At 44.0% G+C, this 25,984-nt stretch overlaps 1 protein-coding gene across 12 annotated transcripts in view; it reads left to right on the top strand.

Moving 5' to 3' along the window:
* The window catches only part of f (espin protein forked), a 638,438-nt gene that overhangs the window by 563,714 nt on the left and 48,740 nt on the right, over positions 1 to 25,984 (top strand). For 2 of the 12 annotated variants that reach the window (XM_053778214.2, XM_053778208.2), the window contains exon 2: positions 5,030 to 7,092. The exons of 9 other annotated variants lie outside the window; for them this stretch is intronic. In XM_053778214.2, the coding sequence (XP_053634189.2) occupies positions 5,220 to 7,092 (1,873 nt within the window). In that variant the 5' untranslated portion in view covers positions 5,030 to 5,219. Of the gene's footprint in view, positions 1 to 5,029; positions 7,093 to 25,984 lie in introns of those variants that run through there. One more of the 12 variants, XM_070087502.1, reaches the window with a different exon arrangement.

Here is a 25,984-nt window from a genome sequence, read left to right as displayed (position 1 = left end):
GTGTACATGTTCCAGTATGTAGATGAACAGATGTGAACTCACCCAAGCATTTATGAACACTTACCATTTTATCACAGGCACTGGTCGATAAGACACTTGATCTGTTGTGTGTGTGTGTGTGTGTGTGTGTGTGTGTGTGTGTGTGTGTGTGTGCGCGCGAGTGTATCACCTATTTGTGGTTACAGTGGGTTAATTCCCAACTTGTGTATGTGTGTATACACACAGAATATCAAACCACGGAACGGGTGGACTTTGAATCTGTGGCGAGTGTGTCGTAAAATTCCAGGTCAGTGCGGAAGCCACTGGGCCACCTGGCTACAATACATTTCATTCAACTAGGTATTACGATATCGTGAGTCACACAGGATATCATTTGCCATTTGTGTGGATTGCGAATTGTTACATAGTGGAACTCTTGAAAAACATCTTCATCACTGTATTGTAGGAGGCTGACAGCATCATCCTGTGTGATGGAGTATGATATAAAAAGATATAGTGCTTCGTAGGTAAGTTAGGTAAACATACTTGACCTTTACTCTGATCTTAGCAAAAGTGGCATAGATCAGGATAGCCTCACAATAACGTTGTAATTGTGTTTGTACAAAAAAAGGTATTGTGGTTTATTCTTTAAAAAGGACAAGTTTAAGTAAGTGGCGTGGTTACACTGCATTGTTAAAGGCCAAAAATAATTATCTAATGGACCATTAAAGGCAAACTTTTATCATAATATGTTATTAGTACTTTTAACAATAGAGAGCCTTTTACATGTAAGGAGATAAATGGCGCAAAGCCGACAAGTGGTGATAAGGACACAGTTGCAGAAAGGAACTTTATCAAGACTTTTCGCCTGTGGGCAGACTTCTTCAGTCAGCTGAGAAGTCTTTACACAGGTGAAACGTCTAGGTAAAGTTCATCTCTGTGGTATCGTCTTTTTCACCTGGAGTTCATTTTGCTTGCAAACGCAGACATACACAAACACGTTAGCATACACAAGAAACAAAAGTTTCGCCAGCGTGCACGTACCAGGTCTTAAACCAATTTTAAGAGGCGCTGTATTATTAAAATCAGTATTCGGCATAGTTTTTAACGTCGACTGGTCTTGCATCCGGCGATCTCTTTGTGACGGCCGTAACAATGTCTGCCATTGTTTGCTGGAAGGAAAGTTATAGATGTTTTTGTTGTGTTCCTTCACGCTTGAACCTCCATAACTCTCTAACCATGTTATATTTGACTCGCCCAGCATTCGTTGCAACTCTCTTGCTTTCTTGGGATATAATTTCAAGAACATGCTTCGTAGTGCGCGACGGGAATAAAAAATATTGAACATTGGTGGGTGACTCGTAGCTTAGTGGTAAGAGCGTTCAGCTTACAACCGAAAGGATCCGGGTTGAGTCACCAGGAGAAGCGAGACTGTTGGGCAGATCTCATCACACCTTCAGTAAACAGACCAAAGGACTTCAGAGTAAATAAACCACACTGCTTAGCATTCTTGGGTTAATAACCCAGGATAACCCAGGAAAACTCCCTTTGAGTTATTAACCCAAAGAGAGAGTTGTCTTTATCTTCCTACGTGATACAAAGTACTTGAAGAATAAAGCGTCACAATACCTTGGCTGGAACAATTAGCCACAATCCTGCACTTGGGAGAAGAACCTGTTGATGACATTTCGGTCCGTCCAGAACTCTTTGTCAAATCACAATTGACAATGGTCCAAGAGGGACCGATACGTCACGCTAGGGTTCATCTCTTAAGAGCGAGTTTTTCGGTGAGCAGGAAAGCTCTTACTCGACCCTATCCTAACTCGTTAAAAATGAATCCAAAGAGCAAGAAAACTGCTCGTGTGTGTCTGGGTCGTGAAAGTTGTATGTAATTAGGACCCACGGAGTATGTATATATGTCATGGAGTATAGGAAGTTATGCTCCTAGCATACAGTGGGAGCTGCGAGTGCCCCTCATCCCCCAATTTCATATTTAGTTATTCTGTATTTCGTACAAGAGGAAATCGAGATACTGGAGATATTAGCGGAGACAAGGCACACACACTGCTGTCAGTGGGAGAACGTTTCTTAGTGCAGCTGTATCATGCCATGATAAAGCTTCAGTGGGAAAATAGACACAAATGCACTATAATGTGATCCTTTATTGACTAGGTTTCGCCCACACAGTGTGGGCGAAATATAGTCAATAAAAGTTCACATTATACTGCATTTGTCTGTTTTTCCATCGTGTCGATATTTTATAATCCATCTACTTAAAGGTTCATCACACACAGATAAGTTGTTCCAGTGAAGGATCGATCCTTAACGTGTCTTTACCCTGACGGTTCAAGTGATGAACCTCGCGGGTGCTCACCAACAAAACAAATGACAGCAACAGGAGTCACGACAAAGGGAAGAGTGGATAATAATGGATCAGCATCATCTCACTGTCCATTACGTGACGAGTACAATATATATATATATATATATATATATATATATATATATTATTGTGACACGAACGAGTGGTATTGATCAATAACAACACTGCACTAGCCAAGGACTCGAACCCATGCTGCATTGGCATAGTATATATATATATATATATATATATATATATATATATATATATATATATATATATATATATATATATATATCTATATATATATATATATATATATATATATATATATATATATATATATATATATATATATATATATATATATATATATATACATATATATAAATGATCCGGAGAGACTATATAACGATATTTGGAGGCTAATGTCTCGTGAAAGAAGTGGTCGGTGAGTTTACTGAAGGAGAAACTATGAAATATATCGTGTGCCACGGAGGAAATTGGAAGAAAGTTGTCGGTATACTTAAGAGTTTATTGAAGAATGCTGCCGTCGGGGGTGAAGGGGGGGGGGTTGGAGGCGTAATCGGCAGGGGAGAGAAGATTACTTAGTGAGGAAGGGAGGGAGGTATCTGGGGAAGTAAGTGTTGATAGGGGTAAAACAGCGCTGGAATATGCCAACAGTACGTAAATAAGATATACGGTAGCTTGCTACGAAGAGTTTCGTCCACCAAGAATTGATGAAGTCTGTGGTGGAAGAAACGTCTTCACAGTAAAACGTCATAACTCGTATTGTATCTTATCTACCGTAGTGTTGAACCCAGACGACTTTATTCGCGTTATTGACCTCGGGATGATTAGTAATCCAGTGTAACCTAGGAAGAAGAAGAAGAAGAATTAGACACGTGCATCTGTGTATCTTTACCTGTAGACGTTTCGCCATCCAGCGACTTTATCAACGCAAATTTAAGGCCATACTGGGAAGATTATAGAACTATATACAAAAGACAAGGTAATCAGTCCCTCAGCCTTGAAGACCACGGTGTTCTTCAACTCCAAGGCTGAGGGACTGATTACCCCGTCTTTTGTATGTAGCTCTACAATATTACTATTACGTATGTCCTTGAATTCGTATTGATAAAGGTACTGGATGTCCAAACGTCTACAAATGAAGATACCCAGATGTTGCACATACATATGTACGTATATGTATACCATTCATATACATAACCCGAGACAGACAGCCAAGCAGTGTGGTTTATTTGCGTTGGGGCTCTTACTTTCTTTACGATATAACTCGCAAAAGTCAACTAATTCCTGGCTATCTTATTTGCTGCTAGCGAACGTTTTGTAAGGAAATGATGGGTAGGGGAGTTTCGACACGTGGTCGAAAAATTGGTAATCTATTCAACTGCATTTTAAGATGGTATTGTGGTATTGTGTATATCATGCATAAATGCTTTTACCCTGATCGCACCAACGTATATATATATATATATATATATATATATATATATATATATATATATATATATATATATATATATATATATATATATCCCACAGGACCACCCAATGCTACAAAGATGGCGCAGCCAGCAGAGCTAGTTGTTTTACCGTCATCCAAGGACCTTCGGTGTCGTGGGAGCTTCTATGGTAATTTTCATTGTCATCTCTGTTTAGGGTACTTGTCCACGAGCAGCATATATATATATATTATTGTAACCACGAACGTGTGGTATTGATCAATAACAACACTGCACTAGCCAAGAACTCGAACCCATGCTGTTTTGGCCCGTCTCATGGTGGGAGAAAACGCATGACGCTTTAGACCACTAGTCCACACAATCCTTAACAATAGTGCATCCAGCCAAGCTAGATGTTGTACACACCATCGAAGGACATACGGTGGTGTCGACGCCTTTGAGCTAATTTCATTCTACTCCCTGTTTGTGTACTAGCTCAACCAGCAGTATATTACATTATTGTACCCACGAAGCTGGATGCACCATTGTTAAGGATTGTGTGGTCTAGTGGTCTAAAGCGTCATGCGTTTTCTCTCACCATGAGAGAGAGAAATAGAGATTGATAGATGAATAAATATAGAGAGTGCACAAATGTTACTTCTCGGGCAAATAAAATGACTTCTTGAATCAAAAACTTCGCTTTGTCATGTAAGCGCCGCACCTAACAGATGGTACACAGATTATGGCTTAACACAACCTCCATCTCATCCATTCTATCACTACATTTCTAGTCAATTTATACGTGTGTCGGGGTGCACGAAGCTGGTGGTTTGAAGCTTGGGATTGGCGTGGGTGAAATTAGACAATCTTTATAACCTGATGTTAGTTTATTCGTTAAGATGACTAACCGGACCCGGGTTTTGAAGAGATTCGTAAAGATTTCACTGTGATATTTGGCGTGGTGTATACATTACCTGACAGGGAAAGAGAATTAGTCGCTATATAAGGAGAAAATTTAGCAGAAGATCACGTAAAAAATTCACAAATAACCCGTACATAGGAGAAAGGAGCTTACGACGGCGTTTCGGTCCAACTTGGACCATTTACAATGGTCAGACCGAAACGTTGTAAGCTCGTCTCTCCTACGTGCAGGTTAGTTGTGTATTGTTCCAGTTACGGTATTGTGGCTTTTTGTTCTTTATAACGTAAAAATTCTTTTCAGTGTGGCTGAGATATTGATATGTGTGGCTATGACCTGGGTCGAGTAAAGACCACTGAGGATCAGTTATTTGCTAGGTGTTCCATCGACGACTGGACTGTGTAATGAGTGCGAGGTACACGTCTGTGAGTGCAGGGGCAGTGTGATGGAGAGCGGTGTGTGATGAAGGTTGTAGTGTGGGCCTGTCACTGCCATGTTTGAGGTGCTGGTGGTAGGCCTGGTAGGCCTCACTTACGCGTGTGTGCAGACCCTCTTCTTCCTCAACTGTCTCAACTCCCGCAGGAGGGAACAAAGGAGGCTGGAGAAAGTCTACAGAGATAGTATGAGGAAAATTAAAGGTAGTGTCAGTGAAGTTCGAAAGCACAAAAAGGAGGCTGAAAAGGGAGTCACCGTTAAAAATGTGAAAGAAAATGGGGTTTGTGCTGAAGACGAAAATGAGAGAATAAGCCTCGACAAGACCATCATTTCAGAAGAGAGTTCCAAGGGCCAGTTAGTGACTCGTCTTGTGGTTAACAGTGGGAAGGAAGCTTTACCTGCTTCCCAGCGAGCACTCACTGGCTCTCACTGCGTTCGAGTGAAAAATGCTATTTTGCAGCTCAACAATAAAACCACGGAAGACGAGCATGACCTAGCAAATGAGGAGAGTGATCCTCTCTCGCACAGCAAGAATGACGGCAACCTCAGTCCTCACGGTAAGAACTGTGGCGTGGCCACGGCTGCTCCTCGACCTCCCTCCAGCTACAACATTACTGTCAACAGCAATATGATTGAGGTGAGGGAGGATGGAGAACCGCCAGTGCAACCTACAGAATTTATTTATGAGTCACTAGAGACTGGCCCTTACTCTATTTTGGCGCAAGTGTGTGAGGAGGAGGAGGAAGGTGAGGGTCAAGAGTCTCTTCCGAGAACAGCAGATGTGTATCGTGATGCAGCAGACACGAAGGACAGCTGCACCACGCAGGATTCAGGACAGACTTGCCACCAGCTGCTTATGTTGCCAGGTGCGAGAGACACCGACCTCGTTAATACCATCTCCCAGATCCTACAAAGTCCTCCAGAATCGCTGGAACTAGAAAACGAGCATTTGCAGCTGGAGAATCTCGACACAGAACTCACATCAGAAAACACAGTTAGAACTGAAAGTCTTTCTGTCAAGCGCAAAGGTTTGAAGGGAGGTTCTGCAGACCAAATTCACTGGAGCAGCACCAGCGGTGCGTGCGAGGCAAATTTGATCTGGACTCCCCAGAGTATTAATTCAGCGGGAAGTCATCAGGGCACGTGGACGCTGCCCAGATCCGGTCGTCAAGCCTTGGACGCCCATGGCTGCCTTAGTAGACCACAAGGAGGAATGTGTGTCGGCCGGAAGGAGGGTAAATATGCCCCGGGTGGCCACACTCTGCCTCGCCCTGCAGCCGGCCGTCCCAGCAGGCGTGACGAGGCGTGGTTGCGAGAAGTACAGCTCCACACCCACAACACTTGTCATTCACCTGCGATGGCCGGCGCTGCCACCACTACGCGCACCCAGCACATCGCGCGTCCGCGCTTTACAAACGACAAGTTTACTGGTGTTGTCAGTGACATTCTGTGCAGTGATAACAGTGACTCTACTGCCAGTGACCTAGTGGCCGCTCATAGTGATGATAGTGGCGACTCTGAACGCTCAGGCGATTCCGTACACCTCACTAAGAGTGATCGCACCGACAGTGCTATTAGCAGCCTGGGAAGTGATGATAAAAGCTCAGAACATATCGTATATGGAAACACTGAAACTCAAAATACCCAGCCCATAGACAGTCAAATTTCAGTGACGATAAAACTTTCCGCTTCGAACCAGACAGAGACTGATTCGCTGGTCGAGAATGTCTTGCAAAGAGACCAGGTCGAGGCCTCCCTGCATGATTGTGGCTGTAATATATACGAAGAGATTAAAAGTGGTTCGGGAGTAACGAACAATCAAGTCTTGCACGAACTGCTGGAGGAGGACGGGGAGAGTGTGGGGTCTGGCTCACAGTACGAGAACATTTCAGAATCCGACACCCACGCCGACTCCGGGTACGAGTCACCAGGTACAGTAACATAATTGTTTTTTTGTTATTGTGTAAACCATTTTTTTCACCCTTGTTTAACATTTAGTGACGCTGCATATACACATAGAGTTGTGAAAGTGTCGTTGTTAGTTTCTTTTTCTCCCCACAGGATTAGAAACGTACATTGCTGCACAGAACTGCATCTGCTGTTAAAAAAATCCTAATTATAGACATAGAGACACAAATGCTGTGTAATGAGATCTTTTGTTAAGAGCGTTTCGCCCACGCAGTGGGCCAAAAGTTTTTCCCACGTAGTGGGCCAAACGTTTCTCCCACGCAGTGAAGGACATGTAAAAGATCCTTGCGTGGGCGAAACGTTGTGAATAAAGGATCTCATTACAGTGCATTTGTGTTCGTGTTTCCATCGTGTCTGCACTTTATACCATTCTCTCTTATCCTAAATTATCCTGAAGCCTCTTTATAATCTATTTGTTTACCTGTGTTTGTCTCTGGATAATTTACGCCCCAGTTTATTCCCTTAGGTTCGTTGTTTATATGTACTGTGAACAACAGGCGTTCCAACACCGACCCCTGTGGGAGGTCGCTTGGGACTGATTTCTCTTCTCATTCTTTCACATTTACGTTTTTTTTTCTCTGGATTCCCTCTCCATCACAAAAAAAAGTTGTAAAAAAAAAATAACCTAGATGGAAATTAAAAGAAAGGTGTATTTCTGCTTCAGGGAGTCTGTTTAGTCAGCGTTGAGTCAGAGACTGTCTTCAGTCAGAGACTGTCTTCAGTCAGAGACTGTCTTCAGTCAGAGACTGTCTTCAGTCAGAGACTGTCTTCAGTCAGAGACTGTCTTCAGTCAGAGACTGTCTTCAGTCAGAGACTGTCTTCAGTCAGAGACTGTCTTCAGTCAGAGACTGTCTTCAGTCAGAGACTGTCTTCAGTCAGAGACTGTCTTCAGTCAGAGACTGTCTTCAGTCAGAGACTGTCTTCAGTCAGAGAGTCTTCAGTCAGAGAGTCTTCAGTCTTCAGGGTCTCTAAGTCCAGATTACACAGGTCTCCTTTATACTTTTCTTTCAGTTTTGTGTCCAAGTGGGTCCCTCACTTTCATCACTCCTTATGACACTTCGTTTTTAAAAACCTTGTTTTATATACATTTTTTTGGTTTTCTTACCAGTTTCGTTCAGTGTTTTAATGTATATATGGTTTAGAATTTAAACAAAAAAAAATATACATTCTCCTTAGCCTTTTTTTTGGGTATCTCCATTTGCGTCGATTATTGCCATTGGTCTCTATTACCACGTTTGGTTCCAGTTTCCTCGTTTGGTCTCGAATTGCCTCGTTTGGTATCGATTGAAGAGGATGGTCTCGATTACTGCAGATGTTCTCGATAATTGCTAAGGGGTGGGAGTATTATTATTACTATAATAATTATTATTATTTTTCTCCGTTTTAGGAATAATAAAAAATAAATGAAAAACCTAATATTTAACAGCCTCGTTGACCAGGGTTGGCCTCGTTGACCAGGGTTGGCCTCGCTGACCAGGGTTGGCCTCGTTGACCAGGGTTGGCCTCGTTGACCAGGGTCGGCCTCGTTGACCAGGGTTGGCCTCGAGTATTAAAACAACCAGCTCCTTAATCACTGGTCACGATTATTGCCACTGGTCAGGGCGTGACAGTGGGTGTCTCTGACCGGTAAGGAGAGAGTCGGAACATCAAGACATTGTGAGGCGTGCAGTGCTGAGGGAGGGGCGTGCAGTGCTGAGGGAGGGGCGTGCAGTGCTGAGGGAGGGGTGTGCAGTGCTGAAGGAGGGGCGTGCAGTGCTGAGGGAGGGGTGTGCAGTGCTGAAGAGAAGGGAAGCACGTAGGTGGGAGATGGGAAAGACAGAAATCGGGAATCGTAGGAATTAGGTGATAGTAAATAGCTCATAAGAGACTGTAGGGGGCGAGAGAGAGAGAGAGGGGGGGCTAATTAAAAGAGTTTATGAATGCGAGAGTAAATGCAAAATAGAGTAAATATGTGACAGAATGAGTATGCATGGGAAAGTCAGGATAGTGAATCAGGTCCTCCTCCCAGTCTTCATAATGAAACTGACAACCTAATGCGCTAAATCCGTAAGGAGCCATACAGAGACGGGGGATTAGGAGATAATCAGGTCCAAGCCAAAGGAAGGCAGGTGTAGCTCAAATTCCTCGGATTAAGTGTTCTTTCCTGGCAACATCAATCCTTCCCTACCTCCTTGAAAGGAATACTGTGACGCATAGACTAAACTAACTTGATATTTAATAGGAATAGTAGAAGTTGGACTTCTACCTCTGGAATTATTATTAGTGCTGGACCTACTACTACTGGAACTACTGCTGCTGGACCTACTACTACTGGAACTACTGCTGCTGGACCTACTACTACTGGAACTAAAGCTGCTGGACCTACTACTACTGGAACTACTGCTGCTGGACCTACTACTACTGGAACTACTGCTGCTGGACCTACTACTACTGGAACTAATGCTGCTGGACCTACTACTACTGGAACTACTGCTGCTGGACCTACTACTACTACTGGAACTGCTACCACCACCATCATTAACACTACCACTGTTACTACTTACAGCTACATCACTACAATCGTTAGGTAAAAGGACACATGTGCAACTAATGTGACATTTTATTGTGGAAACGTTTTCGCTCTCCAGGAACTTTTTCAAGCTTTTACCGGCTTAACAAAGCTCCTGGAGGGCGAAACGTTGCCACAATAAAATGTCACATTAGTTGCACTTGCGTTCTTTTACCTAACATATTGTGGGTAATTCTACCAACATTATTACATCACCACTATTGCTGTGACCCAGGTGATCCATGCTCAGGTGACTGTCCAGGAAGTTTGTCAACTAATGCTGGGATTTCAGTAGGTCCATCCGGCCCCTACGATGTATCTAGATGACTGTGGTAATAGCAAAGTGCTTGTCCAATCGGGTTTTAAGCGATTTTTAATGGACTGAACTTCTTTTGCAGTTACGACACTGGTGAACAGCGTCTGTATGTGTTTCATAACATCAAAAATAAAAAGGAAAAAATATCGTACATGTGTGTTGCATCTCTCGACGTGGAGTTTCATGACCGTTTTTCGCTCTGTTGGGTCACTTAGCCCCTCAGATAGTCCCCCTCCTATGTTGTATATGTATTGTATACAATACCTCGTCTTTTGTATGTAGTTCTACTGTCTTCCAATTATGTCCTTGAATTTGTACTGATAAAGCCAATGGATGGCGAAACGTCTACTGTAATAATACCCAGATTTTGCATATGTGTCTAATTCAGTCTCTCCCTCCCCCCCATTTTTGGCAATGCTAGAATTGTCCAGCATCGTAAATGTCTGAATGAGATCTAGTAGTCTTAGTCGACTACGGAAAAACAAGTTAAAAGGCTTGTAGTCTCATTGCTTGGCGCTTTTCCCTAACCCTCGTCTTATTTAGACAGGCGCATATATATATATATATATATATATATATATATATATATATATATATATATATATATATATATATATATATATATATATGTGTGTACTCTCCTATTTGTAATCACCTATTTGTGGTTGCAGGGGTCGAGTCTTAGCTCCTGGCCCCGCCTCTTCACCGGTTGCTACTGGGCCCTCTCTCTCCCCGCTCCATGAGCTTTATCAAACCTCGTCTTAAAACTGTGTATGGTTCCTGCCTCCACTACGTCATTTTCTAGGCTATTCCACTGCCTTACAACTCTATGACTGAAGAAATACTTCCTACTATCTCTGACTCATTTGTGTCTTCAACTTCCAATTGTGGCCTCTTGTTTCTGTGTCCCCTCCCTGGAACATCCTGTCTTTGTCCACCTTGTCTATTCCACGCAGTATTTTATATGTCGTTATCATGTCTCCCCTGACCCTCCTGTCCTCCAGTGTCGTCAGGCCGATTTCCCTTAATCTTTCTTCATAGGACATTCCCCTTAGCTCTGGAACTAACCTTGTCGCAAACCTTTTTACTTTCTCTAGTTTCTTGACGTGCTTTATCAAGTGCGGGTTCCAAACAGGTGCTGCATACTCCAGTATGGGCCTGACATACACGGTGTACAGTGTCTTGAATGATTCCTTACTAAGGTATCGGAATGCTGTTCTCAGGTTTGCCAGGCTCCCATATGCTGCAGCAGTTATCTGATTGATGTGTGCTTCCGGAGACATGCTCGGTGTTATACTCACCCCAAGATCTTTCTCCTTGAGTGAGGTTTGCAGACTTTGGCCACCTAGCCTATACTCTGTCTGTTGTCTTCTGTGCCCTTCCCCTATCTTCATGACTTTCCATTTGGCAGAATTAAATTCGAGAAGCCATTTGCTGGACCAGGTGTCCAGTCTGTCCAGGTCTCTTTGAAGTCCTGCCTGGTCCTCATCAGATTTAATTCTCCTCATTAACTTCACATCATCTGCAAACAGGGACACTTCTGAGTCTAACTCTTCCATCATGTCGTTCACATATACCAAAAATAGCACTGGTCCTAGGACCGACCCCTTTGGGACCCCGCTCGTCACAGGTGCCCACTGTGATACATCATTACGTACCATGACTCGTTGTTGCCTCCCTGTCAGGTATTCTCTGATCCATTGTAGTGCCCTTCCTGTTATATGCGTCTGATGCTCTAGCTTCTGCACTAATCTCTTGTGAGGAACTGTGTCAAAGGCCTTCTTGCAGTCCAAGAAGATGCAATCAACCCACCCCTCTCTCTCGTGTCTTACTTCTGTTACTTTATCATAAAACTCCAGAAGGTTTGTGACACAGGATTTGCCTTCCGTGAATCCGTGCTGGTTGGCATTTATACTCTTGTTCCGTTCCAGGTGCTCCACCACTCTCCTCCTGATAATCTTCTCCATAATTTTGCATACTATACACGTCAATGACACAGGTCTATAGTTTAGTGCCTCTTTTCTGTCTCCTTTTTTAAAAATGGGAACTACATTTGCCGTCTTCCATACCTCAGGTAGTTGCCCAGTTTCCAGGGACGTGTTGAAGATTGTGGTAAGTGGCACGCACAACATATCTGCTCCCTCTCTAAGGACCCACGGGGAGATGTCCGGTCCCATTGCCTTTGAGGTATCGATGTCCCTTAGCAGTTTCTTCACCTCCTCCTCATCTGTATGTATGTCGTCCAACACTTGTTGGTGTATTCCTTGCTGGTGTCCCCATCTGGTCTGTCCCCCCAGAGTCCTTCCTGTCTCTACTGTAAATACTTCCTTAAATCTCGTGTTGAGCTCCTCACATACCTCTTGATCGTTTCTTGTGAGTTCTCCACCTTCTTTCCTCAGCCTTATCACCTGGTCCTTGACTGTTGTCTTCCTCCTAATGTGGCTATACAGCAGTTTCGGGTCAGATTTGACTTTCGATGCTATGTCGTTTTCATACTGTCGCTGGGCCTCCCTCCTTATCTGTGCATACTCGTTTCTGGCTCTTCTACTAATCTCCTTGTTTTCCTGGGTCCTATGCCTCCTGTACCTTTTCCATTCTCTGTTGCACTTAGTTTTTTGCCTCCCTACACCTTCGGGTAAACCAAGGACTCGTTTTGGTCTTCCTATTATTTCTGTTTCCCTTGGGAACAAAACTTTCCTCTGCCTCCTTGCACTTTGTTGCCACATATTCCATCATCTCGTTTACTGATTTTCCTACCATTTCTCTGTCCCACTGAACCTCCTGCAGGAAGTTTCTCATACCTGTGTAGTATCCCTTTTATAGTTTGGCCTGTTCCCTTCAGTTCCTGTTACCTTCTCCACTTGTAACTCTACTATATAGTCAAAACTCAGAACCACGTGATCGCTAGCTCCAAGGGGCCTCTCGTAAGTGATGTCCTCAATGTCTGAACTGCTCAGGGTGAACACAAGATCCAGTCTTGCTGGCTCATCCTCCCCTCTCTCTCTGGTTGTGTCCCTGACATGTTGATGCATGAGGTTTTCAAGTACCACATCCATCATCTTGGCTCTCCATGTTTCGGGACCCCCATGTGGCTCCAGGTTTTCCCAGTCGATCTCCCTGTGGTTGAAATCGCCCATTACCAGTAACTTTGCTCTGCTCAAGTGAGCTCTTCTTGCCACCTCAGCCAGTGTGTGTGTGTGTGTGTGTGTGTGTGTCTGTGTGTGTGTGTTGTCAGTTGTTTCTGGTGCTTTGTACTCTAAATTCCTTTATTTTTAACCTAGTATTCTGTTGGCCTGTCTGCTCGCAGTTAGGCATTGTTTGTATAGGTCATTGCTAATACTCACCAAGGTCCTGCTTTTCTTTTGTTTCGCCTAGCGGGTTTTCAAACATTTTATTCTCATGTTTGACATTGTTCTATCCAAAATTCAATACCCTGCACCTGCCCGTGTTAAAAATTTACCTTCTACGTCTCTGATCACTGCACTGATACTATCTAGGTCGCCGAACACTCTTACATTTAGCCATAGATGTGATGTTTTCCCCCTTTTTGTGTGTGGAGAGTGAGAGGGAGAGAGAGACAGAGAGACAGAGACAGAGACAGACAGAGACAGAGACACAGACAGAGACAGAGACAGAGGGACAGACAGAGAGACAGAGAGGCAGAGACAGAGGCAGAGACAGAGGCAGAGAGAGAGAGAGAGAGAGAGAGAGAGAGAGAGAGAGAGAGAGAGAGAGAGAGAGAGAGAGAGAGAGAGAGAGAGAGAGAGAGAGAGAGAGAGAGAGAGAGAGTTCTTGCTAGCTGCAAGAACTGTGTCAAAACTGTCAGTGGTGACAATAAGGCAGGAGGAGGTGCATTTCCTTCTTAAATCGCTTGACCAAGAAAAGGCTGTGGGCCCAGACAAGTTGAGCCCAAGATTGTTGAGAAGATGTGCAGACCAGCTAGCAGCACCTCTAACTCGCATCTTTCAGCACTGCCTAGTACAGTGTAAATGGCCCTCTCTATGGAAAGAGGCAAATGTAGTCCCTGTTCACAAAAAGAAGAGCAGAGCAGAAATCAGCAACTACAGACCAGTGTCACTCCTGTCAATCACTGGTAAGATCCTTGAGATAATAATCTCAAGACAAATGACAGAGTTTTTTGACTACCACTCACTACTTTGTGATCGTCAATATGGCTTCAGGAAAGGTTACTCTGCTGCTGATCTGTTGTTAAACCTCTCCACTAAGTGGCACCAGTCACTGGATGAATCCAAAGTCAGCTGTGTGGTAGCACTGGACATTGCTGGCGCTTTCGACCGGGTGTGGCACCAGGGCCTCTTAGCAAAACTTCAAGCACTGGGAATTGCAGGCTCTACGCTATTTCTCCTCAGTGATTACCTTCATGGTAGATCTCTAAGTGTAGTTCTCAATGGAACGGAATCAGCAAGACATCCTATTGGGGCAAGTGTTCCACAAGGAAGCGTGCTGGGTCCATTGTTATGGAATGTCTACTTCAACGACCTTCTTCATCTCATCCCAGAATCACATGCATATGCAGACGACTGTACACTGACATTCACTTATCCAAGAGAAGAAATGCCAGCTGCTCTAAGCTACATCAATTAGCAGCTGAGAGTTATACCAGCTTGGGGAAATAGATGGCAAGTAACATTTGCACCTGAGAAAACGCGAATGATGATCGTCTCTAGGCACCATGATGGTAATGCTGGTGCAGTAGTAAGGATGAATGGGAGGGTGTTGGCACCTGGAGAAGAAGTTGATATCTTTGGGGTGAAATTTGACTCCAAACTAACCATGAAGAACCATGTTGTAAATCTTGCAAACAAGGCAGCCAGGAAGCTTACAGCACTTCGCCGTATCTCGCATCTGCTTGACAGTAGGGGTTGCAAGATCCTGTACGAGGCACAAGTACGCTCGCACCTTGAGTATGCTCCACTTTCTTGGTTTGCCTGCTCCCCCTCTCATCTGCGACTGCTTGACAGAGTAGAGAACAGAGCAAGACGTCTCATCTCTCGCCTGGACCCATCCTGGATAGATCTGTCATTTCAGCAGAGCCTTCAACATAGGAGGGATGTGGGTGGCCTTACTGTTATGTACAAGGCCAATATTGTCAAAATACCACACTTGGATCCACTTCGAGGACAGCGTGAAACAAGCTTTTATGCCACAAGACGGGCAGAAAGCAGCAACTTCACTCTGGCTGTACCCTTCTCCAGAACATCACTCCATCTGAGATCATACATACCCAGGATGACTCGAGTATGGAACACATTCGTACAGGATAATGATGTCAACGAGATAAAGTCAGTTGATCAAATGAAAATGCTGGCCCACAGATGGCTCCAACTTCATCCTGTTTCCTACTTGTATGTCTCATAACAATAAAAATGCTTTCAAATGAGCTGATGTAGGTAACAGCTCTTAGCTTGCCAATAAAGTTAGGAATCCTTAACCTGTAAATAGCTGTCAATAAAGCTAGGGATCCTTAACCTTGTCAAACCCTGTGTAAAAAAAAAAAAAAAAAGAGAGAGAAAGGAAGTGTAACGTATCTAGGGTTTTGAGTTGATGAGCTTAGGGTGTTGATTGTGGGTCCTCCAGGGAAGGCTCTTGAGGGCGTCAGTGGAGTGTGGTCAGCCTGGAGGTGTGGGTTGTGGGCCGCATGCGTCTTTTCTATTTGCTGCGTCTAAACTTGACCTATATCTCATGACGCTTGCAGCTGTTAAGCATGTACGCACACAAGCGTGATCACGCAGCTCATCATCCCCCTTACACACACACACGCACGTGATTTTGGGAAAGATATCTGGAGGAGGCAGGAAGTGGCTCCTAGGTAACGTGGTCAGGCAAGTACCTACTAAAAAATTCGTTCATTATAAATGCAAAGCAATGAGAGGCTCACAGTGGGAAAGATCTGGGGGTCAACCTTATACCACACATATTCATATAAATACGCACAGACCTTTTAAGATCAGCGTCGAACGCCAGACTTGCGCAAATAAGAATGACAAGCATTCAGGAATAAAAACATTGGAACGTCCAAGTCAGTATTCGCACCATATGTCAGACCAATTATAAAATAAGCATTATCGTAAAAAAATTGAGGTTTAACAACGTTTTGCAAGACGGCTGTTACCGAAACTAAGGAAATGAAACTACGAAAAGAGACTTGTGAGGCTGAACTCACGGCACTCTTAAGAATAGAGAAAAATTGAGGGGACATTATCACAACATACAGGATGCTTAGAGAAACACGCACACAGTCCACGACTACAGACTTGAGAGTACGCAGAGAGCGGATTACCACAGGAAAACACTCGTGGAGAGAAGTGAAGAAGTGTAGTGGACCGCACACACAAGAAGAAAAAACAATATATACTCTAAGTATTACTGTTTATTGTAAATACAATCTGTCAACCGGAGGCTGAGAGGTGGCCCAAGAGCTGAATCTTTGTACTCCATGAGACTCGCCTAGCTTAATGATACAAATGGGTTGTTAAAATTAGCTTGTTATACTAGCTTGTTACAACGAGGTTGTTAAACAGTGGTTGTTACACCGTGGTTGTTACACCGTGGTTGTTACCACTGCTTCTCATTGAAGATTTGTAGAAGGCTCTTAAACATTAGGCTTTTTTTCATTTATTATTCCTAAGACGGAGAAAAATAACAATAACTCCTCTTACTACTACTACTACTACTACTAGTAATACTAATAATAATTCTATTTTTTATTGCTGATTATGGTAAAATAAAGTAATTATGTTTTAATGAAATAAGTTTGTAAATGAAAATTTTGATGAAAACGAAAGTGTAATTGATGCCGGATGGTGAAAACGAAGAGGAAGAATTATCAAAAATAATTATAGAGGAAAACAACGGGTGATGGTACGTGGCGAGGTGTGGTAGTGGGTGCATGTGTCGAGTGGGGTTCCACAAGGGTAAGTCCTACGGCCTGTGCTGTTTCTCACATAGGTGAACGAGGTGACGGAAGGGCTTAATTAAGGAGGGCCAGGGCTGGTGGGGAAGGGGGTGAAGAGAAGGAATTGGCTGAATTTTCACAGATTCTCTCTCTCTCTCTCTCTCTCTCTCTCTCTCTCTCTCTCTCTCTCTCTCTCTCTCTCTCTCTCTCTCTCTCTCTCTCTCTCTCAAGGCACCCGGAACACCTGAATCACTAAACGAAGAATTTATATATTTTTTTTAACGAGGTAACTCATTATTTGCTTGTTAAGCACTTGTGGGTGGGGTTTCTCCTACGTTTTCTACACCTGGTAATTGAATTTTTTTTGAGTGTGTGTGTGTGTGTGTGTGTGTGTGAAGTGTGGTGGCGATCTTCGGGGTAATTCTTGAGGTTATGCCGCTCGTTGGCGATCTACTTCAAGCGAATTCCGCTCGTTGGCGATCTACTTCAAGCGAATTCCGCTCGTTGGCGATCTACTTCAAGCGAATTCCGCTCGTTGGCGATCTACTTCAAGCGAATCTCTTCTCTAAAGTACAATAAACTTCACGTTTTAAAATGGGAGGAGCCACATCATCACTAAATCAACCCAATATTTATTCCTTAGCGAGCAAACAATTTCATTATTACTACGATACCTTGTACGTGTACTTAGAGTAAATGAAGATAATATTTATTATTTATTATTTATATGGGATTAGAAAGTGAAACCTAAAATGCAGCCTTTTAAAACATTTGTGAGTGGGAAAAGTTGTATATTATTCATGATTACTATGTGTGGACCGCACTCCAGCTCCTGGCCCCTAAATAATTAATTGATCTATCGGAGTAATTATTATTATTATTATTATTATTATTATTGGGAAATGATAGCCATAGGGGTGATACAGTGCCTACGGAATGGAAGGTGATTAGAACTGACCTGAGAAACTGGCACTAAAGCAGCACCCACTGGCACTGAAGCATCCTTTCGTTGAAGAGTTAATATGAGTGATGCAAACCCAAGGGTGTTGTCGCAGTGTCAAGGGTGTCGTCGTGGTGCCACGAGTGTTGTCGCCGTGTCACGGGTGATGTCGCGGTGCTACGGGTGTCGTCGTGGTGCCACGGGTGTTGTCGCGGTGCCAAGTTGTCGTCGTGGTGTCACGGGTGTCGTCTCAGTGTCACGGGTGTCGTCGCGGTGCCACGGTTGTCGTCGCGGTGCGACGGGTGTCGTCTCGGTACCACGGGTGTCATCTCAGTGCCACGGGTGTCGTTGCAGTACCACGGGTGTCATCTCAGTGCCACGGGTGTCGTTGCAGTACCACGGATGTCATCTCAGTGCCACGGGTGTCGTTGCAGTATCACGGGTGTCATCTCAGTGCCACAGGTGTCGTTGCAGTACCACGGGTGTCATCTCAGTGCCACGGGTGTTGTTGCAGTACCACGGGTGTCATCTCAGTGCCACGGGTGTCGTTGCAGTACCACGGGTGTCGTTGCAGTACCACGGGTGTCATCTCAGTGCCACGGGTGTCGTTGCAGTACCATGGGTGTCATCTCAGTGCCACGGGTGTCGTTGCAGTACCACGGGTGTCATCTCAGTGCCACGGGTGTCGTCGCAGTATCGTGCGCATCGTCGTTGTGAGAACTGAACTCCCGTATGGTAGTCGCTGCTGCTGCTCCAGTACCTGGGTGATCCCTGTCATGCCTTCAAGGTATGGTATGACATCCCCTGGGTGATCCCTGTCATGCCTTCAAGGGATGGCATGACATTCCCTGGGTGATCCCTGTCATGCCTTCAAGGGATGGCATGACATCCCCTGGGTGATCCCTGTCATGCCTTCAAGGGATGGCATGACATCCCCTGGGTGATTCCTGTCATGCCTTCAAGGGATGGCATGACATCCCCTGGTTGATCCCTGTCATGCCTTCAAGGGATGGCATGACATCCCCTGGTTGATCCATGTCATGCCTTCAAGGGATGGCATGACATCCCCTGGTTGATCCCTGTCATGCCTTCAAGGGATGTCATGACATCCCCTGGTTGATCCCTGTCATGCCTTCAAGGGTTGGCATGACATCCCCTGGTTGATCCCTGTCATGCCTTCAAGGGATGTCATGACATCCCCTGGTTGATCCCTGTCATGCCTTCAAGGGATGGCATGACATCCCCTGGTTGATCCCTGTCATGCCTTCAAGGGATGGCATGACATCCCCTGGTTGATCCATGTCATGCCTTCAAGGGATGGCATGACATCCCCTGGTTGATCCATGTCATGCCTTCAAGGGATGGCATGACATCCCCTGGGTGATCCCTGTCATGCCTTCAAGGGATGTCATGACATCCCCTGGGTGATCCCTGTCATGCCTTCAAGGGATGGCGTGACATCCCCTGGTTGATCCCTGTCATTCCTTCAAGGGATGGCATGACATCCCCTGGTTGATCCCTGTCATGCCTTCAAGGGATGTCATGACATCCCCTGGGTGATCCCTGTCATTCCTTCAAGGGATGGCATGACATCCCCTGGTTGATCCCTGTCATGCCTTCAAGGGATGGCATGACATCCCCTGGTTGATCCCTGTCATGCCTTCAAGGGATGGCATGACATGGTAAATGAGCTACTCTCCCTTTTCTCGGATCAAACGTGATTACTTCTCATTCCTATACCTGACAAGCAAGTCCTCGCTCCTATACTTCCTAACATTGCCTCCCTTATGGGTTTAACGCTTCCTCATGAATATTAAAATTATGATCAGTTATCTCCCTCAAGCTGAAGTTCCTCTTTATATCTCTTCTGGGGTCTTCCTATTTATGCTTGTTCGTCCTTGTTAAAAATCTTTGCCACGACCTGTATTTACCCTCCTTATTGATATCTGCGAGTATATCGTATGTCGTGACCATGTCTTCCTTGAGTTTCCTATCCAGCGGTGTATAGCTTGATCTCTCCTGGTTATGTGTGAAAGAGGGAGAGAGAGAGTACGTGTCTGTTCTTACTCGCTCACGGAGCAAATGGAACACAAAGTTGAGTGATCTTAATTTAAAGACAATGATCAGTGTTATGCACCTGTACCTAATTACAAGTGAGTCACGGCTGCGTGCTTACACGGGTTTATTGTTTACACCTCGTCATGGAGGAGGAGGGAGGCTGGGGGGGAGGAAAGATGGGTCAACTTTCTCTACAACGTAGAAGTGAAGATGTTAGTGTGTGTGTGTGTGTGTGTGTGTGTGTGTGTGTTAATATATACGTTACTGTGTGTTAATGTGTTTATATCCTGACACTGTAGGGTTGAAAGCTGAAAGTTTGTCATGTACCTGTGGTTGACATAATTTTTTTCATATCAAGCTGTGCTATTTTTATCATGTTTACGCAGCGTTGATTGACACTTCGGTCGTTTAGTCAACTTTCTTCAGCCTAAATGTTTCACACCACAACAGCAACAAGATGTTAACTAGGTTGGTTAACTCTTCAGCGCTGGTGTGTGAGTAATGGCCACGTGATTCTTTTTCACTGTTTATAGTATCTCAGCAGCCCTCTTTTCCATTTGATTTTTTCTTTACCTCATGGTATCCTAATAGACCTCCCCCATGACAAGCTGTTAAATATATACAGCTATAAGACTGTTATAAATCTGTGGCAAAACAATCATGAACTGATCCCGCATCTCGCGCACCACCTGTAGGATTCATATCTGCACCTGAGACATTCCCAACATCCTCCTTTGAGAACCTCAAGGTAGAAGGTGTTAAGGGCTTCTTGGACTCTTGCTGTATGAATCTAGGTTTGCGCTATCCGTCCGGTGCTTGCATAATAAGCCGACCTACTCAACAGTCTCTGGAGAAGGGAAAGAGGGATCCTGCCAGTGATAAACTGAGGATTCTTTTATTTGGATAAGGGCTGCCCTCCGAGATTTAGGTCTGGATATGTCTGCTTATGGAAAGACATCGTCGTAGCTGCTAGATTGAGATACCTAAGTGCTGGACTCTAGCGAGGATAATTCAGTTAAGTTATTAAGTTATTAAGGACTAATGTCTTTACAGACAGTTCGAAGAACAACGATGGAGTGGGTTTTGTAGCCATCAATGATGAGGACTCTTTATTATCCTATTTGTCAAGGAAGTCCTCCATATCCCATTAACCAAGGGAATCTACTATGGAGTTACATGGCGAGTCCCGGTTCACTACAAACTTAAATCATCAGAGTACTCTGCTCACTCTCATTCAGCATGTTCCTGTCAGTCCTGTAGACCAGAAGATCCATGTCTTTGCACTGATCTCCACGATCAGTGCAAAGACATGCAGCTCTGTTGGTACCCAGGCTCTGATTTAGTCCTGGTATTGAACTGACTGATGCGGAGGACAAGGCTGCTTGCTCTATGAGCACACACTATAGCAAACTTTTCTCTCGCAGCTACTTTTTTTTTTTGTTTTTGAGCTACACGCGACAGTGTCAGATGGAACGCGGCAGACCTGGTAGTCACTGTGGAAGGAAGTGGAGGTTTGACCTTCCTCTTTCTGTAGGAAATGTCGTTATGAAAAGATTATCTGTAGGTTGAGGCTAAGACATACGTATGTACCTCACCCAGGTCACCTCCTGGGTGTTGCTGCTTCTCTGTCTTAAACTTTTAGTGTTGCTGACTGTGACACTTCAAATATATGTCCTCTTCTTCATCCTTCATAGTTTAGATTATTTTTATAATAACTGAGGTACCTGTAGGAGCCTCTGACAAATATTAGGTCATTCTACTATTAATAACCCATTTTTTTTTGTGTAAAATCTTTATTGTATTGAGCGTTTTTTTTTGTGTGTGTATATGCCGGAGGTTAGTCTTATATTGCGTATGTTTTGGCATGTGTGCTAGTGAGTGATGAATGATATTTTAGTCGCAGCATTCTCTAAATATTGAAATTTATTCCCCCTTTCATCCTTTGCTTAAACAATATTTACTGGATCATAATAGCAAGTTATTAAAAATTATATTTATAGGTCGTCTCAAGAATCTTTCCTGTAATTGACATCATTAACACTGTAGTTGTGAGTATCACTCACCTCCCCCGTTGTGGCAGAGATAATAGATGTGAGTTAGAGGCAATGAAAGCTGAGCACCACTGCTTCTTAGCAATCTTGGGCTATCTTGACCAGAGATTTGAAGGAGGAGGTATTTCTTTTGCTGTCACCCTCCGACAGTTTTGACAGTTCCTGCAAGCAGCCACCAGAGGTGCTGTCCAGGTGTGGCACTTACATCTTGGCAGAAAAATAGGCAGCAACTAGGTCAACTCTGCCTTGATTGATGGTAGCTAGAGTACAAAATTGTCGATCTAGAGGGAGAATTGTGTCATTAAGGCCTTAATCGAGCACCTCTCTCTCTCTCTCTCTCTCTCTCTCTCTCTCTCTCTCTCTCTCTCTCTCTCGTGTGTGTGTTTTCCTAAAAAAAAAAAACAGTAAAAATTAAAACTAAAACTGAGCCAGTAATTTGTATGAGTGTTTGTGTTTATATATATCTGAAGTCTATATATATCTGTCTAGCAACTGAAGTCAATAACCTAAGCTTCAGTTATATTGTTTAGCAACTCTAGTAACTCACTGAATACTCTGTGAATACATATTTCACTGTGACTGTGGACTCACCAGGAATGGATGCGCTTAGGTGAGTGAGTGTAGATAGTGACAAGATGTGCGTGAGTACACGTGTACGTTCGTTGAGTGCTCAGAGTGCAGGTGAGTGTGTAGAGAGGCGGGAACGGGTATTAGTGGGGAAGCGCTAAAGACGCAGGAGTCACACGGCTCCTGGGTAATGGGAGTGAGGGAGGAGGTAAGTGAATTAGTGAAGAAAGAGAGGTTGAGGGAGAAAAATAATGTCTAAGGTAGTGTTTGAGAGAGAGAGAGACAGTGTGAGACAGTGTAGGAGAGACTGTGGGAGGGACAGTGTAGGAGAGACTGTGGGAGAGAGTGTTAGAGAGACAGTGTGGGAGAAACAGTGAGATAGTATGAGACAGTGTGGAGGAGAATTTGAGAGTGTGGGAGAGTGAGAGACATTGTGGGAGAGAGTGTGGGAGAGACAGTGTGACACAGTGTGGGAGAAACAGTGTGAGATAGTATGAGACAGCGTGGAAGAGAATGTGAGAGAGACAGTGTGGAAGACAGTGTGAGAGACAGTGTGGGAGAGACTGTGTGAGAGACAGTGTGGAGGAAACATTGTGAGAGAGAGAGACAGTGTGGAAGAGACACGCAAAGTCCGACATTCCAACTTGGAAAGATAATGGCCGTCTTGTCCCCAATGTCCTGATTATGCGTTATTAAATTCTCTTACCATTTCCTCGTAATCTGACAACCACATCCTGTTTCCTGTGTAATTACTACCAGCTGTAATGTCTGTGGTAGTGAGGGCTGTGTGTGTGTGTACTAGCCTAGATCTACCCGCTTAGTTGTGGCTGTGGGGTTGACTTATACCTCTTGGCCCCATTTTTTTTAGTGTACTACCGATTTCACTATTTTCCCTCATGAGCTCTGTCGTACTTCCCTTTCAAACTGTGTATTTACATTGCTTCTATAATGTCGTATATATTATTTAATATTTTTTTTAACGTTGTTGTGACTCGTTATCATCGTCAAGTTATTTTTTGTACGAAACGATGTAGGATTTGATTCTCCACAGGGTACTTGATCCTATGTGTTCCCAGACGAAACTGGAGAGCATAGCGACCCGGCCATAGCGATGGGTAACTGACGTCTATGTCCCTATTGTCCCCGATCCCCTTCTTTCAAGGCCTCTAATTACTTTGTGTGATTAAAACATTGGGGAAGCAACATAATGTGCCAGTTTTGAAGGAAATGTGTTGTTAGAGGAAGGAATGTATGTCTTGTGGACACAACACCTTATTCGTTAACCTTCATATTGAGCTGAAGGTCGTTACTATTACTTTAATGGGGGTGGGGGCGGTGTACCCGTATGAGTTATGCAGGTCCTGGGAGGCAATCATCACCTTCGTTCCAATGAAACGTAGCGCCAATTTCTTTGATCAAGAAACCTCTCATCTGCGTCAAGGAATCTCCCGTGTGGGATGCTGCAAGTTGTGCAGTATTTTCTAGCACTTCTGATAGTCCAGGAGGTTACTCTCGAGGTTATCACACTGCACGTCATGAATGACTTATACTCTGATACCTTGAATGTGGTAATTCAGTTTATCAGGAAGAAGGTACTGAGTATGTTTTCAGTCATTTCCAGAGCCGTCTTTGAGAAAGGCAGCAATTTCTTTGATGATCAGTGGTTTAGACCTTTGCTTATCTTTCCTGTCTTCAGTCAGTTGAAGGGAGAGAGAGAGAGAGAGAGAGAGAATGAATGAATGAATGGGAAAAAAGAGTTCGTGAGAGTGGGGCACAATTGTAGGTATTATGAAACTGAGGAACGAGGGAAAGAAGCGAGTGAATTGGTCTGGAGAGTTAAGTTTATTTTATTTTTTTTTTTAGAATAGGTGTGACTTCCCTAGGGTAGCGGATGGTGAATGAAGTTAGAGGATGGCTGACGTATGAGTGGATAGTGAGGAGGGGGAGGGTATTGGAGGAGAAAAAGATTGAATGGGGGGGGGGGTATAAAAGGAAGATTTGCGTGGAAAGGCAGGAGAATAAGGGTGAGAGTGTGTCAGTGTGGTGGTAAAGGAAGTGAGGTCAAGGTTAAGCAACACCTTAGAGAAGATATTATAGTTGGTGAGGTGTAGGTACCTGGATGGAGGAGGATGGTGTGTTGTCTCACTTATTTATCAACATAATAGTATCTGCTCTTGTTGAGAGACGTTAATGTGGGGAGAGGGAGGTGAGAGTACAGTAACTGGGTACGACTGCATGTACTCTGTTGTTTGCTGTGACCAGATTCAATCACGCCTCGCCTTGTAGGCCTTAGCATACTTGTTCTTAAAGCTGTGTTTGGAACCTTCCTTCAGTCTGTCGCTCGGGCTTTTACATTCGTGTGTGTGTGTGTGTGTGTGTGTGTGTGTGTGTGTGTGTGTGTGTGTGTGTGTGTGTGTGTGTGTGTGTGTATGTGTGTGTGTGTGTGTGTGTAAGCGCTTACGTGTCTGAAAGAGAGATGTATCTTAGACTAATTGTAAAGTTTAGTGGCCCTTGACAAGTCGTGAGAATTGTTTAAGAGAGATGTGTGTGTTGTGTGCTCCGAGGTGAGGTTCGTGCTGAGGGTGCTGGAAAAGTTTTTTTTTCTTTGTATTAAACTAGCATGACATACCAGCAGTGTGCAGCTATCCTATTCTGTATGATAGTTGATAGTTGCTGGTTGGGTTGATGGTGGGAAGTTTTGGTTGTTGGATGGATCGATGAAAGATGGTGATTGTTGTGAAACGTATTTCAATTAAAGGTTTTGTAGTCTGGTAGGATTCCTGCTTTATTTCTGCCTCATAAACACGCAGGGTGAGAGTTAAATCTTGCAGACTTCTACTTATATTCAGTATGTATTACACTTTACTTTCTTGTGTGTTTCGACTAGTTTTCATTACTAATATTTCCATCCCAATTGAGGAGGTTTGGTTTGAGACCGGGCAGCGTAGGCGATGATCTACGGAATAGTTAACATATATAACCTTTCCATTCTCGCTTGCAACTTTCGTAGCGGCTAGATACATATTGGAATGCTTGAGTCTGTCCTAATTGGCTTCGGAAATCTCCCAGCTCATGTATGAAACTCCCTGCTGTGTGAACCTTATCCTCTGTGACCGTGAGACTGTAATGTGTTCACCACCAGTTAAGATTAATTTTATCACTAATATAGGCAGTGAAGTAAACGCACTGTGTATATACACTTGAGAGACACGCCACACCATATATATATTCTGGCTTGCTTGTGTTTCCCATTATCTAATTATTACAAAAGGGTAGCAGCAGGCTGCGAGTGTACATAATTTTGAAAAAAAAAACACTTCAAAACCTCAGCCTTTACAACAACGCACTTCAGAGCCTCAGCCTCGGAACACACTTCAGAGATCTCAGCCTCAGCAATACACTTCAATGCCTCAGCCTCCTCCACAACACACCGGTCTGGTAGATGAAAACATCTACTGG

This window comes from Cherax quadricarinatus, chromosome 22, assembly GCF_038502225.1.
Source record: "Cherax quadricarinatus isolate ZL_2023a chromosome 22, ASM3850222v1, whole genome shotgun sequence".
NCBI lineage: Eukaryota > Metazoa > Arthropoda > Malacostraca > Decapoda > Parastacidae > Cherax > Cherax quadricarinatus.
The sequence above is the reverse complement of the archived record's forward strand: the minus strand, read 5'-3'. Positions and strand labels throughout refer to the sequence as shown.